The sequence below is a fragment of the Dermacentor andersoni genome, chromosome 7 (assembly GCF_023375885.2).
Source record: "Dermacentor andersoni chromosome 7, qqDerAnde1_hic_scaffold, whole genome shotgun sequence".
NCBI lineage: Eukaryota > Metazoa > Arthropoda > Arachnida > Ixodida > Ixodidae > Dermacentor > Dermacentor andersoni.
The window spans coordinates 61,653,995-61,672,090 of NC_092820.1; the positions used below are offsets into that span (position 1 = coordinate 61,653,995).

Here is an 18,096-nt window from a genome sequence, read left to right on the forward strand (position 1 = left end):
GTCGTCACTTCATTAAGTTCATGATATTGTCGTTGTGAGGTGGTGATCAATCCACCTTCAACGATTCATCAACGTCATTTCTTCTTTTTCATTCCAGTGCCATAATGCCATCGTCGTGCAGTCGGGATTATTCCGCCGTTGTCATGCTATTGTCGTCCTTGCCGCGTCATCAGACGCCGCAGGAACACGGTGTCAGCACCTTGCTCAAACGCTGATCGCACTACCGCAGACAGTGAGCGTGAAGTGGGTCCTGTCGTTATTTTTGTTGCACGTTTGCCTGTCGAGAGCCTAAGCGCTAAATGATAAGTGTCGATTATTGAATGCATTCTCCAACCAATATGCTTGCGCAGCTCAACGACACGTGAAAAAATGTGCGAGTTTTATCTTTTTAATTTTTAGTGCCAGTAGATGGCTAGAGTCCGGCTCAATAACAACTATATACAAATTTTAGGCAAGAAAAAGGCATTATTGAAAATTATTACCACCCCATTCCGTAGCTCGTATTGAGTGCAGCTACCAGCAGCCTTCGAGAAAAATTGCATCCGAGGATTAGGAAATGCCGTGCTGAAATTAGTTGCGTGCGATGAGTTGCATCATTTATGTTTGAATTTGAGACTAGCTCTTCAGTCAATTGGATCAATATTTACATACCTTCCCGTGAGAACATATATTTGTGCGCGTACTCTTCATCCTTCGTGAAACCTCTGTGCACTTGGTCAAAGAAGGCGAAGTCCCGCATCTCTAGGTATTGCTCAGGAACCACGGGGTGTCGAAACGGCATCAGGTACCTGCGCGGCAAAACGATCATATACAAGGTCTTTCTTGATTTCTTTGTACTTTTTACAATACACACCATTACTAACTTGTCAATTTACACTGCCTGAAAATTGCGTGGAGTCTCAGCAATTATATGTCTCTTATAACATGACCATAGACTGCGCGACAACAGCTGAATTACGCAATGAACGGTTGACTGGTATTCAAACAAAATCGCATTGATGCGCGCAGTAATTCTATTAATTACTTAATCCACCGGCTGGGCCAGGGTGTGACACAGCACGATCGAAAATGTCACTGGGTTAAGTACTGATGGATGTCCCTCCAACGCCAATCTCGATGATGTCTAGAGACACTGTTAGCTCTCAATGATGGTAGATTGGTTTACAAACGCAACATTCTGAAATGCAGCTTGAAATGCAGCAACGTTGTAGTCTTTGAGCACGTTTTACTACTTAGCGATAGTAAGGGCTTTAGGATTATGGAAACTGCTGAAGCTCATACCATTCAGAGAAAGTTCGACACTTGTGTGAGCTGTCCACCGACAGTGCTATTGAACCACTGCTTGTCAACCTTTGACGGCACTTCTTTTATGTAGTGTTTTCTTGATACCTCGTATAGCATTTTGTTACTTGTGCCTACGCCACATTCCGATTGTGTATAAGGTACATGGTTAAGAAAAAACGACTTTCGTTCAGCGCTTCTCCTGTACCAATTTTCTTTCGCATCTTCTGCTTGAACCTTCATCCATTAATGTCTACAAACAATCGTAGCTGTCTTTTACTTTCTCAGCTATTACAGACGTTCACTATTTCTCAGCCAAACTCCACACGAAACAAGGAACCCTACACTGTTTGTAGGGTAATGTTCAGCTGATTCAACAGGACAAGGTTTCTGCCACCATAGCGACAACACCTTTTAAGGAAGACTGAACAGAGAACCGGGAGTAAAAAAGGTAGCCCTGCAGTCAAATCTCATCAAAACAGAGCAGCGGTAAGCGCAACATTTTAAGTAATGCTTGAAAAAAGGCTGCACACATAACATAAAGTGTTGGTGTGCGGGAATTTTCAAGCTCAGAATACTGTTGTCTACGCAGAAGCGATACACGCTAGATCAGAAAAGGATGAAGCTCCGTTAACGAAGTTAAATGAATAGAGCGTAACACATGCACCTTTCTGCAGCCAACATTGCACGGCAAGAGCTGGACAGTTTGGGTGAACTTTGGAATGAATCAAAAGTATTGGCATTCTACTTTGCCGCCCGGCTTCCCTACTAACAATACGTTCTTAAGTGGTCAAACCATGACAACACGAAGTGAGATAAACACTGGCGCTTGTACCAAAATGTTTCTTCATTAGTGAGAGTGCTGCACCCTTGTCTTTCTTTTGTTTTCACGTTTTCTTTCGCATAACGTATAATTAATCCATTGAGACTTGTCAAATTTGCAGTCGTTATATAGGAAAAATGTTCCGGCACAACACATTTCTCAAACGTGTTTTAACAAAGACGTGCGGCGGTGCGTAAGGCCAAAGTCTGGGCGAAGACCACGAACGGCGCACGCATATGCTATTACCATCGTATTTAACAATTTGGGGATGTGCTATTTGGGAAAAGTGCCGTTTTGTGGTAAACGTTGGTGCTAGCGCGCTGGTAACCTTTTTTTTTTAAACAGTGACGCCTGGTCGCGAACCAATAGTGGTAGATTTTGCGCAAAATGTCGCTAAGTGGCGATGAGCATTTCTTTAGAATGTTGCGTTCATTTCATGTTTTTATTCTTTCCTCATAGGTGCCTTACTTAATTTTCCACTGCTGAAGAGTGCACATTTGGGATGTTTGGTTCATGATTACGAGCAGTAAAACAGTGTATTAATTGCATTTCCCCCTGCGCATGCTGATTTCTGTTGATTTCTGCTTTGAGATAGCGGCGAAGTATATGTATATGCTGACTGAAAGAATAAAGACACTTGATGTTAGTCAGCGCTGGTGTGTGTGTCCCTCTCCTTGTCCTGTTGTTTAGCGCTGTTTTACTGCTCGTAATTTTCCACCTTACGACTGCGAGTAAACGGTCAGAGTGGGAAGAGCCAAATAACGTCCTGCTCATTAAAATAGTGAGCTCGCTTCGTGTGAAGTCCCAAACTACGATCAGGTTTTTTGAATGCTTTAACAATTCTCGAAGCACTGCCATCCTCCACTTTGATTAACGACAGAAATATGGTCAGAATTCTGTTTTCCCGAGTCATGAAATAGCGCACCACTTCACCCTATGACTCATCCCAGGTGTCCAGATGTCCTCCATCAAAACAAACGGCAAGTGTGAAGACAACACGTTTACGACTTACGGTGCATGCGACAGCCTCCTCCGCTCTTGCTCTCTATACGTTGCTTTCGCCAAAGCTCGGTAAAACGATCAGCGAAAGAGAATGCTGCATGCCCCGCTCAAACTGATACTAACAAGCTTTCTTCTCGTTTTCCACTGGGAGAGTAGGATGCGGCTGGAAACTACAGATTATTCTATTGGGAACTACGGTGGGGGCTCATTTGATTTTTATGCTTTATCGTGGCGGCGTGTTTCTGTGCATATATTAATTTGGCATATAATTTAATACTGCGGTTGGCAGTGAACCGGTTTGTGGTATGGTGTTTCACTCGTTGTAATCGAGCTTTCCAGTCACATAAAGACTTCCATATTTGTTCTGTCGTGCTAATCATACTTTGGAGGCATAGACTATCTTTCTACCGTACCGATATAGGGTTGATATATGATGATACGCGCGAAGGTTTGCTGAGATTACGCGAAGTTGGAAGGCTCCCATGTCGTACTCGAGCATGTAACGCTCCCCGCTTTGTGGCTTGTTAACGTGGAGGTTTGTTTTTTGTATGGATCACTATTTTTTTCACGAGATGGGTGATTTTTTAACTTAGTGCGAAAGCACGGTCGACGAGTAAAAATGAGTGCTTTCAACAGCGGGGTGTGGGCTGGCCAAATATTGTCCTGGTTCAGCTCTCTATTCACTTCCCTTCTTTGATTATGAGCCAAGAAGATATCCTTACAATGCTGGCAGAAACGCAAACTGGCCAACAAAAAGCTGCCAAAGGTGGCTAGGATTTCAAGAATACAAATTTATCGATAGCATGAATAAAAACTGGCTAAATATGATGACACAATCACTAAGTTACCACTAGTGGTCGGTGCTCCTCTCTTTATCACTCCTTGCTTTTAAGACAATAGTTGTTTGCGGAGTAAATTAACGTTCAACACTATCGTCTTATCTTTGCCCTTTCTCTTACTATATAGAACCACGGAACTGCGTTAGACATCCAATGTACGTCGCATGTCCTAACAAATCCACCGACGATTACGATACTCCCTAATGCGAATTTTGTGCGTCGCTTTTTATGCGCTTTCAATTGGCGATATATTGTGGCAAAGAACTTGCTTCTAAACGACAAGGTCCTCTCGCCAGCTGCTCTGAGCCTCTGCTCGGGCAGGCCGTTTAGCAGCTGCGGCAGGCGAACGATTTCCATCGGTTGCGTCGCTCATTGTTCAGAAAGAACTGGCTGACACTATTTTGAATTGTGATTGTATTGCCACATGGTAGTGACATTGAAAAACGACAGTGTCAAAACTGTCAGTTACAAACTTTACGCTTTATTGAGTGAACTTTTGTTCAGCAAAACAAGTAACACTCAAGTACAACAACAGCGGCCAGCAGAGTCGGCGATTGCCGAAAATCTTATCTGCGGGTCAAGCGCGTCGGCTTTTATACATGACTCGACGAAAGTTCCAGTGTAATCTCCGGTGCCCGCGTGGCTTCCAGAAAGTACTGCACAATTCGAGTCGCGAATACAAATAGTTACAAATAGTAAGGCGCCATCTTGTAGTCTCATGCGGCACTCTGTTTCACCATACTCTTCTCCTCTTTTCGCCTCATTCTTTCACTGTAGCGTACTCCTCCTCCACTTTCCTCCCCGCGCTCTCTCCACTATCACCGTCTTTCATCCCTCGCTGCGCCCCGCGTTCACTCTTTCATCTTCTTCAGCTGTGCTCCTTTGCCTAGTTACGAGGGACACCCAGACGCGCCGATGCTCAACGATGGAACGGGCGCATAAGAACTGCGCTCTAAACAAAATCCTGGGCTCGTGCACAGATCATGAATTTGCCGCTGTTAAAAACACGCAGGTGTAAGCACGTTCGCGACACGAGTGGCCTTCGTTCTTCTCTGACGGAATCACTCAAGGACAACAGGGTAAAAGTAAAGGTTGCATAACAGGTAAAACAGATTCCGCATTCGAAAGCAAGAAATATCAACCATGCAGCTAAATAGAGGGCACATACTTACTACACGCTTCTACTTATACTGCATTAAACATAAGTCTAAACGTACCATCTTAGAACTCTAGTATTTTCCGTCTTTTTCAAATTCACAGAAATGTGTCAACTGAAACCACTTTAATAAATTGTTTTTCTATTGTTTATCAATCCCGTTTTCTTCAGCCTCCCCAGCCAGCGTTTCTCTGAACCGGATCTAACGCATCTATTGTCTACATTCGGGGCAATGACTAAGAATTTTGTAATAGTAAAGTAGTAGTACTAGTAGTAAACTAGAAGTATTAAACAGTAATTGGAAGAGTCGTAATTAAAATACACAAGGTCTTCCAACCATGGCACCGGAAGGGCGTCCCCAGTTGTGTCCTCGCCCTGGCTATCGCTCTTCTTGGGAGTTTCTTTTTCTTTTTTTGGATTCAGTGAGACAATATCCTTTCCTTGTCATTTCTTGAAAGCTAAGTGAAAAGTACATTTCCGCATAGGTATGCAATACTACTTGCTTCAACGCACCGCTACGAAATGCGAATATAGCGAAGTTCTTCCTTTAGCCAAAACGCAGATACGTTGCACTTACCACGACATCCTCATTTGCTTCAGGCTTCGAAGAAGCTGCTTAGAGAAAGCCTTTGGGTGCATGCCATTCATGATGATCATCTTGTCTATCAGCGTCTCGTACATTGTGGCAAAACAAAAGCTGATCATGCCTCCCCAGCCATGGCCAATGAGAACGACCTTTCTGGTATGGTTCGGGTCTTTAGCAAAGAGGAAAATAAAACCATTTACGTTGTAAAACGTGAAAGCAGATAGGAATAAATGGTGATTTTTGGACTTATTTTGCGAAGTATAAATAAACGAGCATGATAAAGGAAGATATTGTAGGTAAAGAAGGAGTCTGCCCGTTTTAAACCATCCTCGTTTGGTTACTCGGCATCTTGGTTGCTGGGAGCAGCCAGATCTATTTATGCTCAGGGCTAGACGAAGTAAGATTTATAGACAACCATTTGTAGGGAGCACAATATTAGAAAAAATGTTGACGTGAAAACATGAATGTATTTTTTCTTGGTTTTCAAGTACATTTCATACCCCTAGGTTTACCCGGTACAAAATAGACAGAAAGGGAGTCCATCAGGTACATCTCTTGTGAAAAAGAAATTAATATTTCAATCCCCGACACTCCGTACCGGCATTCATCGCAAATTCATACCTATTTAATATGTACAAAGCACCCCAATATGTTACTTGTTATTGTGGGGCGGCATGGTTGTAACCCTCCCAGGGATGAAAACTCCCCACCTGGCTATTTTTCTAGCCCTTCAACTTCCCAAAATATGGCACTGTGTCACGACGCATGCCGAGCTGTCTCGTATCCCGCAAATAATGTCCGCTGCTCAACACGTTATGCCGGTGTTTTGCAAGCTCTGCGGAAAATGCTACATAGGGCTTTCACGCGTAACGTTTTTTCCTCTATTTAGATATCGTCTGTACAAAACAAAATAGAGCGTCACCAGAAGATTGAAAACTGAATTGATGAACAGAGGAAGCAACGGGGAATGTCGCTGGAGTGCCAATGCATCAGCATGTGAACTTGTCTTAAAACTGTTGTCCTGACAAAGTTTACCTTTGGCTCGACCGACATCCATTGATTGGCCACTGTTGACACTCTGCGTCAGCACGACTTCTTATACGCATCGTATCCATCCTGGCTCGTTTCTTGATGCGAAAGGGTCAAATGGCCCTTTGAGCGGGAAAGCCGGCGGCATCTGTTGCAGCGAAACACCTACTGCCGTGCTATTGCATGAGGAGAGGGGGCATCGTCGGGACACCACGTTACTCTTGCTGTCAGAAGCCTGTGTTATCCGCGCAAGCTCTCGCCTGCGTTGTAACTGCGCCCCGGTACAGGAAAATCAAAACGGGCCAAGCGCCACATTGCTCTTGCGTGCCCGCGAGGACTTCATAACCCGGAAGATCGCACGGCGGCGTTCAAATAGACATTAATGCTTTCGCACTCACAACTCATAAGAAGTGTTTGGGTGTGCTCGAATTCGTAATGCGCTCGCATTAGGAATGTCAAAGTGAAAATAATGTGTGTGATGTGTGAGAAGCCTGTCTCGGTGGTAGATACAGAGAGGGGATGCAATAGCTTGGAAAACGTGTGTGTGTGTGTGTGTGTGCGTGTGTGTGTGCGCGCGTGTGTGCGTGTGTGCGGGCGGGTAGGTGGGTGTATGTGTGGCTAATCATAAGAACCAACAAACAATGGCACCAAGGACAGCATAGGAGAAATTATTTGGCGTTTTTGGTTGATACTTCAATTTCATTGTCTTCTATTTGTCATTCCCTTATTCAATTAAGAACTACAGAATGATGTCCCGTGTTCCCCGATCGTCCCCGCCGGCGGTCAGTTGTTCGTTTAATTCATTTTCATTTATGTATCATTTCTTTATTTCAATTACTAAGTACAAGTAATTTCTCCTATGTTGTCCTTGGTGTGTGTTTGTTAGCTTATATACATGACTAATCAGGATCGGACCCCTCGGTTACTTTTCTTCTCGTTCATTACATGATGAGGGTCTACAATCCGGCAACATTGGTGTCTTCAGGTAGCAAGGGTGGGTCTATAGACCAGTTGCCTTCACCCAAAAAAGGTCACGTGCTTGTCACGCCTGCGGCACAGAGGATGTTCCATATGCGCCACCGAGGTTTCTGAGTGGCGGCGCTGGCAAACACTACCAGGGCTAGTTGTAGTAGCAAAACATAAATACCACAGGAATTGGATGCGAAAACGGCGCCGTGGTAGCTCAATTGGTAAGAGCATCGCACGCGTAATGCGAAGACATATGGGTCGTTCCCCACGTGTCGCCAGTTGTTTTTTTCATCCGTTTTCACTGCTATTAATTTATCATTCATTTAATTCGGCTAGTAAATAGAAGTATTTTGACCTATGTTGCCGTTGGTGTCCTTGTTGGTTTCTTATGATATATTATGGGGACACCGGCCACATAGCGGCACAGTGGTGCCGACATCATCATCAACGGAGCGGAACTCAAGCACCCTGGCCACGCGCAGGAAGCTTGGCACGGGGTGCGGCGACCAGGAAGCTCGTTTTTGGGCTCAGTTGGTCTGCGCTCCGGACAGTAAAAGTTGTCCTTTGCATGCCTCCCGCACTCTGTGTCGTTTCTGAGAGCCTCAGCTGGCAACTGGCTCTGAAGCCACTGCCCTGAGCCCACGATATATATATATTGTTACGCGCGAAGGAGACCGCTTATAACGTTCACGGATGAAGGGGACCGTTTACATTAGGTCGCGAAGGTGAGCGCAAGAGCGGCCATCTGGTTGATCAACTCAGCGTCGTTCTCTTCTTCCTTGCCCCACTCGGGACCGCAACCATGTTCACCGGTCTTCGTTTTCTTCATGCGTAACATTCCTCTCGTCGCAGACGAAGTCCGCCGGGCGAGTCAATCCATTTGTCTTGACGTGAACAATTTCAAGCGGGCGACATGAACTACTTGTGTCTTGGCAGCTCTTCTACTACTCGCCGTGAGGCGAGCTATGTTATACGTGACTTCCGTGAGTCTGTTAATAATAACAAACAGTCCATCGTAGGTGGCCAAAAGCTTTTGGCATAACCCGCGTTTCCGTACTGGAGTCCACAGCCAGACTAAATCACCAGGGCGACAGGTTACCGGACGGTGGCGAATGTCGTAGCGTGCTTTTGATCTGTCCTGCGATGTCAAAGCGCGCAAACGAGCAATACGACAAGCCTCTTCGGCAAGGCAGAGAGTCTCGGCAACAGTGGGATATTTGTGACTGCACAAAGGGAAAACAGTGATTGTGTACCGGGGCGGCCGTGCGTACAGCAGGAAGAAAGGGCTATAGCCGGTAGACTCGTGCTTGGCGGTGTTGAACGCGTACGTGATAAAAGGCAGTACGTCATCCCAGTTCTTGTGGTCGGATGAAACATACATGGATAGCATGTTTACAATTGTTCGGTTGGTGCGCTCCGTAAGCCCGTTCATTTGTGGATGGTATGGTGTCGAGTGACGCAAGTGGGATTCACACAAACGAAGCAGCTCCTCCACGACGTCCGCTGTGAATTGTCGTCCACGGTCGCTGATGATTACGCGAGGCGGACCATGTCGCAGAATCACATATTACACCCGGAATGTTGAAACGTCAGTGGCAGTTGCGGAGGGCACGGCCGCCGTCTCTCAGTAGCGTGTCAGGTAGTCAACGCAAACAACTATCCAACGGTTTCTCTTGGCTGATTTTGGAAATGGGCATACGAAATCAATTCCCACTTATCGGAAAGGCGTGCTTGGAGGCGGGATCGGCTGCAGGAGACCAGCTGGAGCAGTAGATGGCCGCTTGTGGCGCTGACACTGCATACAGCTGGCTACATACGTCTCAACAGACTGTCGCATTCCAGGCCAATAAAAGCGTTCCTGAATCCGGTAGAGCGTCCTCGCCGAACCTAAATGGCCAGACGTAGGGTCGTCGTGCATAGCACTCAGAATCGCTGTGCGAAGGCTCTCCGGTACCACTAGGAGGAAACGTGCGCCAGTGCTGGAAAAGTTCTTCTCATACAGGAGTCCATCACGTACACAGAAATGGTTTGCTGCCGTCGAGGCGGTCGTAGCGGTGAAGAGCGGTGTTAATTTATTGTCTTTTCGCTGTTCGGCTTTGAAGCAGCCGAAGTCTGGAAAATGCGGCGCCACAGAAGCCACGAGGTGATCGAAGTCGTCGGCGTCACAGTCCGTAGTGCTAAGTGGCATACGCGAGAAGTAGTCAGCATCAGCGCGTCGTCGACCGCTCTTATAAGAGACGGTGAAGCTATATTCTAGCAGTTGAAGCGCCCAGCGCGCAAGGCGGCCACAAGGGTCACGAAGATTCACAAGCCAACACAATGAGTGGTGGTCGGTGACCATTGTAAAGGGGCATCCATACAGGTAAGAACGAAACCGCTGAACCGCAAGTATTACCGCGAGGCATTCTTGTTCCGTGACAGCGTAATTCTGCTCGGGCCTACTTAATGAGCGGCTTGCATATGCGATCACGTGCTCGCGGTCACCGTAGCGCTGAACTAGGACGGCACCAATAACTATGCCACTGGCATCCGTATGGAGTTCCGTCGGAGTTGAAGAACCGGTCGTGACGTCAGCAGAAACTTCAACTGACGAAAAGAAGAGTCGCACTCCGGAGTCCACTCAAAGGGGGTGTCCTTTCGTAGCAGGCATGTCAGCTGATACGCGACGTCGGCGAATTTAGGAATAAATCGGCGGAAATAGGAACAGAACCCCAGAAAACTACGGAGCTCCTTGATAGAGCGCGGTGCACTGAACGCTTCAACGGCTGCTGTTTTCTGGGGATCAAGACGGATCCCATCCTTGTCGACGCGGTGCCCGAGCACAGGGGTTGGCGGTCACCGAAGTGGCATTTCTTAGAGTTTAAAACTAGACCAGCGTATCTGATGCAGTTCAGGACAGTATCCAGACGCGAGTTGTGTTCGCTGAAGGTGCGGCCAAAGATGACGACGTCGTCGAAGTAGCACATGCAGATGTTCCACTTCAAGCCGCGCAGAACAGTGTCCATAAATCTCTCGAAAGTTTCCGGAGCGTTGCACAATCCAAATGGCATCACATTAAATTCGAAGAACCCATCAGGAGTTACAAAGGCAGTCTTCTCCTTGTCGGCAGGATGCATCGGAATTCGCCAATAGCCGGATCGTAAATCTACTGAGGAAAAGTAAGAGGCGGAATGAAGGCAGTCTATTGCGTCATCAATACGTGGGTGTGGGTACACGTCCTTTTTTGTTGCAGCATTCAAACGGCGATAGTCGACGCAAGATCTCCAAGGTCCATCTTTTCTTTAACAAGAATTACTGGAGCTGCCCACGGACTCGCTGACTTTTCTACGACTCCCTTTTTCATCATTTCGTGCACTTGTTCGTTGATAATCTGGCGCTCTGATAGTGAAACACGATATGGCTTTTGTCTAATCGGATTTGCCGAACCCGTGTTGATGGTATGGCGCGTTCGAGACGCAGGGATTGCAGGTATTTTGTCCTTCTGTGCAAAGTCGAATACTGAAACGTGCTTCGAAAGCACACCCACTAACGTTCGGCGTTCACTGGTGTTCAGCGATTTATTTACTATCGACAAAAAGGCTGTTTCCGAACTGTGGCCATCAGGTTCTTCGGGCACATCTGTAAGTTCAGCCACTGATAAGGACGGTGTTCCTTGGCGGAGGCTAATTTTATGCCATCGGGTAGTATAACGGGCTCCTTAGAACAGTTTACGGTCCATAAGCCAGTGCGTCCGCCTTTGATCGACACCACACAATGTGGCACCAACACATTCTTCTTCACACAGTTAAGGTGCATCGGTTCTACGGTAGCTTCGAAGCTGTTGGAGTCGGCGCCGCAACAGACAACGGGAACGCAAACGGTAGATGATGCAGGTATGACCGTATCACCACAAACACACAGTGTAGTTTCGCGATCTACAGGGTTCTCCAGGAGTCCTGATGGAATCCTACCACTTACGAATACCTTCCCTGTGCGGCAGTCGACAGTAGCACCACACTCCCGCAAGAAGTCCATGCCGAGCATAACATCATGGGTCGACCGAAGAATTACAAACTCTGTCGTAATAACATGGCCTCCCAAAAACACGTCAGCACTACACACCCCAATAGGTCGCAACGGCTCGCCACTCACTCCACAGAACTTTGAATCTTCGTCCCATTTAAACAAAACCTTTCGCCCTAACACGTGTTTAAAAGAGACATTCATGACCGAAATTGTTGCGCGTGTGTCCACCAGAGCCATCACAGGGACATTATCTACAAGAACACGCACTTTGTTTTTCAGCATCAACACAGGAGGTATTTCTGTAAGTAGCACGTCTCCAGCGACCTCACCTCCATCGGCCGCGCTAGCTAGTTTTCCGGTGACGAAGGGGACGTGGTGCGACGCAACGGTGAGGGAGAACGGGGAGCACGACGTTGCGGTGGGGGTGTCAAACTCCTGTCAGATGCCGGGGAGCGATTGCGGCAGCTTCTCGGCCAATACTCATCGCCAGACGATACGTGTGCTGGCCACGGGGCACCGTGTGGCCGTTCGGAGGACCGAGAAAACTCTGAGGGCTGTCCATACCATGTGGTCATACGCTGGTTACAAAACCGCGATATATGACCCGGGACACCGCAGGAATAACACACCGGGAGAGGTCGAAACCTTGGCTGTTCGTCGATGAAGCGGATATTATCATTTTCCCGCGTGTAGTGGGTTGGTTCGTGGCGTGTGTCACGACAATACATCGGGCGTCGAGAAGGCGTACGCTGAGCTCGTTGGTCATAGCGCGGAGTCGGAGGGCGTGTTGTCATCCTCGACTGTGGGGCTGCGCTGTACTCTACGGCCGCTGCGGTAACCATCGGTTGCCAAGGGGCCGAATGTGGTGACGTCATAGCCTCACGTGACGTGTGCACGCCATGGTGGTCAGCAGTTGAATGAAACAACTCTTCGCGGCGGGAAAGTTCCTCGCGGACAATCTGTAGGATGGTCGAAGGAAGGTCGAGGCAAGGACTCGTGTTCACACTGGCAACCGTCGTAACGTTTGCCAACCGACCAAACTTTGGCGCAATCCGACGCATCTTGAGTGTTTCAAACGTTCTGCAGTGCCGAATGACGTCGGACACAGAACTGAGGCTCTCCTTTCCAATTAGAAAATTGTACACATCCTCAGCTACAACTTTCAGCAAATATCCAACTTTATCTTCTTCCGACATGCGAGCATTGACCACCTTGCACAGCTTTAACACTTCTTCGATATATGCTGTGCATGTCTCACCTGGCAGCTGCGCCCGTTGCGACAGTGTCTGCTCCGCACGCTTCTTTTTGGCGACTGAGTCCCCAAAACACGCCTTTAGCTCGTCAACAAAATGTTCCTACGTCGTAAGCGCGTCCTCGTGGTTCTCGTACCACACGAGGGCGGTATCGGTCAGGGAGGACACCACATTGGTGAGCTGCGCGTTTGCATCCCGCCCGTTGGACTTGCTCACTCGTTTGTAGTGGACGAGCCACACGTAGGCATCTTCCCCCGCTTTGCCTCCGAAGGTGGGTGGAACTCGGTAGTATGGCAGTGGACTGCTAGGCGCTGCCCTCGGAGCGGCTCCTTCTTCTGGCATGTCGAAGACGGTCACGGCTGATGGCGGGAGGCCGGCAAGTCGACGGCTTCGATGAAGCTGCGGCCGTGACGGTTCCGTTGTTGTGAGCGATACCCCGCACCTCCACCACTTTGTTACGCGTGAAGGAGACCGTTTACAACCCTCACGGATAAAGGGGATCGTTTACTTTAGGTCGCGAAGGTCAGCGCAAGAGCGGCCAGCTGGTTGATCAACTCAGCGTCGTTCTCTTCTTTCGTGCCCCATTCGGGACCGCAAGCACGTTCATCGGTCTTCGTTTTCTTCATGCGTAAGAATATTGTTACGGTTAATGTTAAACCGGCTTTATTTCAGGGACGATATTGATGGTGAAGTCAAGATGGCGTCCCGAGGCTGCACACGCTAACGTCTTCTTCCTCTTCTGCTCGCCCGGCTCATGCCGTAGCAATCGCCGGTTGCCAGACGAAGCCCGCTGGGCAAGTCCAAATCACTCGGAAAGCGCAGGGTGAAACCGCTTAAGACGGGCAACATGTACTAACTGGGTCCGGCTAGACCGACGACCAGCGGACGTCAAGCGTGCCACCACGTACGTCAAGTCACTCAAGCGATCTACAATGACGAATGGGCCCGTGTACTGGGGTAAAAGCTTTTCGCATAAGCCACGTTTGCGTTCCGGAGTCCACAACCACACAAAGTCTCCTTTAGCGTACGAGACAGACTGGTGTCGGCTGTCATAGCGCTCTTTCGATCGGTGTTGCGATGCCACAGTACGAAGGTGAGCGATACGCTGGGCTTCTTCGGCAAGACAAAGCGTCTTGGCAACAGAGTACTCGCTGTGAAAGTCAAACGGTAGTATAGTTTCAACGCAGCTTAGCGGTGAACGTGTGTAAAGGAGATAAAAAGGACTGTAATCGGTCGTCTCATGCTTTGCAGTATTATAAGCATAGGTGATGAAGGGGAGTACGTCATCCCAGTCCTTGTGATCGGAAGATACGTACATGGCCAGGAAGTTAGTTAGAGTTCTGTTCGTACGTTCTACAAGCCCATTTGTCTGAGGGTGATAAGGCGTTGAATGGCGGAACTGCGAACTGCAGAGACACAGCAGTTCTTCTACGGCGTCCGCAACGAACTGACGACCGCGATCGCTAATGATGACACGGGGGGGGGGGGGGGGGGGAGGACCATGTCGAAGAATAATGAATCGAAGCAAAAACGTCGCAACGGACGCAGCTGTTGAAGATGGTACGGCTGCCGTTTCCGCGTAACGGGTCAGATGGTCGACACATACGATCACCCATCGGTTGTCGTTAGATGATCGGGGAAATGGGCCCAGAAGATCGAAACCCACTTGTTCAAATGGCAGGCGAGGCGGCGGCAGAGGTTGGAGAAGACCTGGCGGAGCGGTCGTAGGGCGCTTGTAGTGTTGACATTGTTCGCAACTGGCGATGTAGTGCTTGACTGTGTCCCGCATTTCGGGCCAGTAAAAACGCTCCTGTGTCCGGTTCAAAGTTCTGATGAATCCTAGATGGCCAGAGGTCACATCGTCGTGCATGGCTCTCAGTATGTCCGTTCGCAGACTCTGCGGCACCACCAGAAAGAAGCGTGCGCCTTTAGCTGAATAATTGGTCTTGTAAAGCAGGCCGTCGCGGACACAAAATCGACCGGTGGCTCCAGGACGCGATGCGGCTACAGATAGAGGTTCCAAACTAATATCATTTTCCTGCTCTGCTTTGAAAGTCGTCGAGCCTGGGAATGTAGAAGAAATGGGAGCAAAACAGTCATCAAAATTGTCTTCGTCACACTCCGTCGTCGTCAGAGGAAGGCGGGAGAGACAGTCCGCATCTGCATGGCGACGCCCGGACTTGTAGGAAATAACGAAGTCGTACTCCTGCAGTCGAATAGCCCAACGTGCCAGTCGTCCACTCGGGTTACGGAGATTCACCAACCAACACAACGCGTGGTTGTCAGTAACGATAGTGAACGGGCGTTCGTAGGTATAGGGCCGAAATTTGTGGACAGCGAAAACAGCTGCCAAGCATTCCTGCTCGGTCACAGTGTAATTGCGTTCCGCCTTAGTCAAAGAGCGACTAGCATAAGCCACAACGTGTTCAGCTCCGTCATGACGTTGCACTAGTACGTCATGACGTTGCACTAGTGCACGCTGATGCCAGTGGCATCAGCGTGCACTTCCGTAGGTGCGGATGCATCGAAGTGACGCAATATGGGCCCTGACGTTAGTATAAATCTTAGCTGGCGGAACGCGTCCTCGCAAGCCGATGTCCAGTTGAAAGGGACGGCTTTTTGGAGAAGACATGTTAGGGGGTACACCACGTCAGCGAATTTTGGGACGAAGCGCCGAAAATACGAGCACAGGCCCCAAAAACTCCTCAACTTCCGCACTGACTTCGGTGCTTCGAAGGAGCTGACTGCCTCAATCTTCCGTGGATCTGGCCTCACACCGTTTTTGTCGACCAGATGCCCAAGTACTAACGTCTCCGTTTCCCCGAAACGACATTTCTTGGAATTTAGGATCAAGCCGGCTTGTTTGACACAATCCAGAACAAGACTGAGACGGCTGTTATGCTCACTCAATGTGCTGCCAAAAATCATCACATCATCGAGGTAGCACAAACAAATTTTCCATTTAAGTCCTCGGAGGATAGTATCCATGAATCGTTCGAATGTTGCTGGCGCGTTACAAAGGCCGAACGGCATAACGTTAAATTCATAAAGCCCATCTGGTGTCACGAAGGCCGTTTTCTCCTTATCGTCTGGGTGCATGGGTATCTGCCAATACCCTGATCGCAAATCCAGTGATTAAAAGTAGGCAGCGGAATGTAAACAATCGATGACATCATCAATTGTAGGAAGTGGATACACATCCTTTTTGGCGACTGCATTCCGTTTCCTGTAATCAACGCAAAACCGCCACGATCCATCCTTCTTCTTTACTAAGATTACTGGTGCTGCCCACGGACTACAGGACCCTCGAACAACACTTTTCCGCAGCCTGTCTTTCACCTGTTCCGCAATAACTGTCCTCTCTGTTGAAGAAACGCGGTAAGGCTTTTGCCGAATGGGGTGCGCAGATCCTGTGTCAATTCTGTGGCGAGCACGAGAACGAGGGAGTGAAGCCTGCTTGTCACCTTGTGCGAAATCGAATAGAGAAACATGTGCCCACAAAACTTGTGCGAGAGCGTTGCGCTCGTGTGAGGGCAGCGCCTTGTTGTTCATTCATAAGATCTGCTCTTCAGAAGTGCTTTGGTGAGGACCGCTAGTACGAGACTGCACCTCCTCGCTTAGAGCTGTAATGGAGCTGTAAGTAACCTCGTCAAATTCAGCGAGCTTCATATCACGCGGAAGAACAGCAGGGACGCAAGAACAATTGAAAGCCCACAAATTTGAGGCGCCATTCACTACTCTCACGACAGAGCCTGGTACAAGTGCATCATTCTTTGCGCAGCTCGACGTAAGTGGCTGGACTTGCGCGTCAAACGATGAAAGGTCGGCAGCAGCGAAGTTGACAGGGATACGTGACAGCGACCAAGGCGGTAGCAGCAAATCCTTCGAAACAACACAATAGTTTTTCACTGGTAAGGATGTGTCGGCAAGGGTGGCGAGAAGCGCGCTATTCAAAGTAATTTCGCCTGTGCCACAGTTAACGGATGCACCACAATCCTGAAGAAAGTCAATCCCGAGAATCACATCATGAGTGCACCGCGGTAGTACGAGAAATTCTGTTTTAAGATCTTCTCCTCCGAACAAAACACTTGCAACACAAATACCAAGAGGAATTAGGCGCTCTCCACAGACACCACGAAACGTCACATCACCATTCCACGGCAACATACCTTCCCACCCAGCCTCCCTTTGAAAGTCACACTCATGACGGAAACGGTAGCACCAGTATCCACTAATGCTGTTGCAGGTATGCTATCAATTAACACACGCACTTTGTTCTTCGCCATCATAATAGGCAGAGGAGTATTTCGCAGAGACGCAGACTGTCCGGCGACCTTACCTCCATCGGCCGCGCCGGCTAGTTTCCCGATGGCGGTGGTGACGCAGCACGTCGCCGTGGTGATGGTGAACGGCGTTGGCGACTGGTTGGGGGCCACAGGCTGCGGTCTGAAGCTGGCGAGCCACTCCTTCTACTATATTGACGGAAGGTATTCCGGGGTGGCGCGCCTGTGGTGTTTGCACCATCAGGGTCTGTCGGCCAACGGTCGTCATAACTGTCACGTTCAAAATTAGGCCAAGTTGGTGGTGGGCCATATCTTGTTGTCTGTCGGCGCCGGCGACAAAAACGAGCAATGTGTCCTGAGGCGCCACAGCTGTAACACACAGGCGATGCGCGACCGACGTTGCAAACCTCGGGGTCAACCCTGGGACGCTACCAATAATAAACGCGATCTTCCGAATTCCGATTCGTGGTGGTAGCTCGACGAGTTCGTTGATCGTGCGTCACGTCGTCGGGAAAGGTACGTCGGTGCTGTCGCCAGCTGATCGGCTCGACACTCTGCAACGCCTGGCATGGCAGACAATGCGGACACAGCAGATGCATGTTCTTGAGGTTGGTTGGGAGCCCAGCCAAGCTGTTCGACATCTGCCCCTTTGGTGTGTCTTTCAAGTTCTTCGCGAACAAATTGCCTTATAGTGGCCGCAAAGTCAAATTGAAAACTGTAGTTGTCATTGTCTTCAACGCTTGCCACCGTTGTGACATTTGCTAACCTGCCGAACTTAGGCGTGATACGGCGCAGCTTCAAGGCCTCAAATGTGGGGCAATGCTTGATGAGGTCGGCGACCGAGGCGAGACTCTCCTTTCCGATTAAATA

General features: G+C 48.7%; 1 protein-coding gene across 2 annotated transcripts in view; it reads right to left on the reverse strand.

Annotated features, from left to right (window-relative positions):
• Positions 1-18,096, reverse strand: part of LOC126534403 (epoxide hydrolase 4-like) — a 67,516-nt gene that overhangs the window by 4,087 nt on the left and 45,333 nt on the right. For both annotated transcript variants that reach the window (XM_050181688.3, XM_055072868.2), the window contains exons 5-6: positions 5,679-5,856; positions 652-788 (exon numbers count right to left, since the gene is read on the reverse strand). In XM_050181688.3, the coding sequence (XP_050037645.2) occupies positions 652-788; positions 5,679-5,856 (315 nt within the window). The remainder of the gene's footprint in view (positions 1-651; positions 789-5,678; positions 5,857-18,096) is intronic.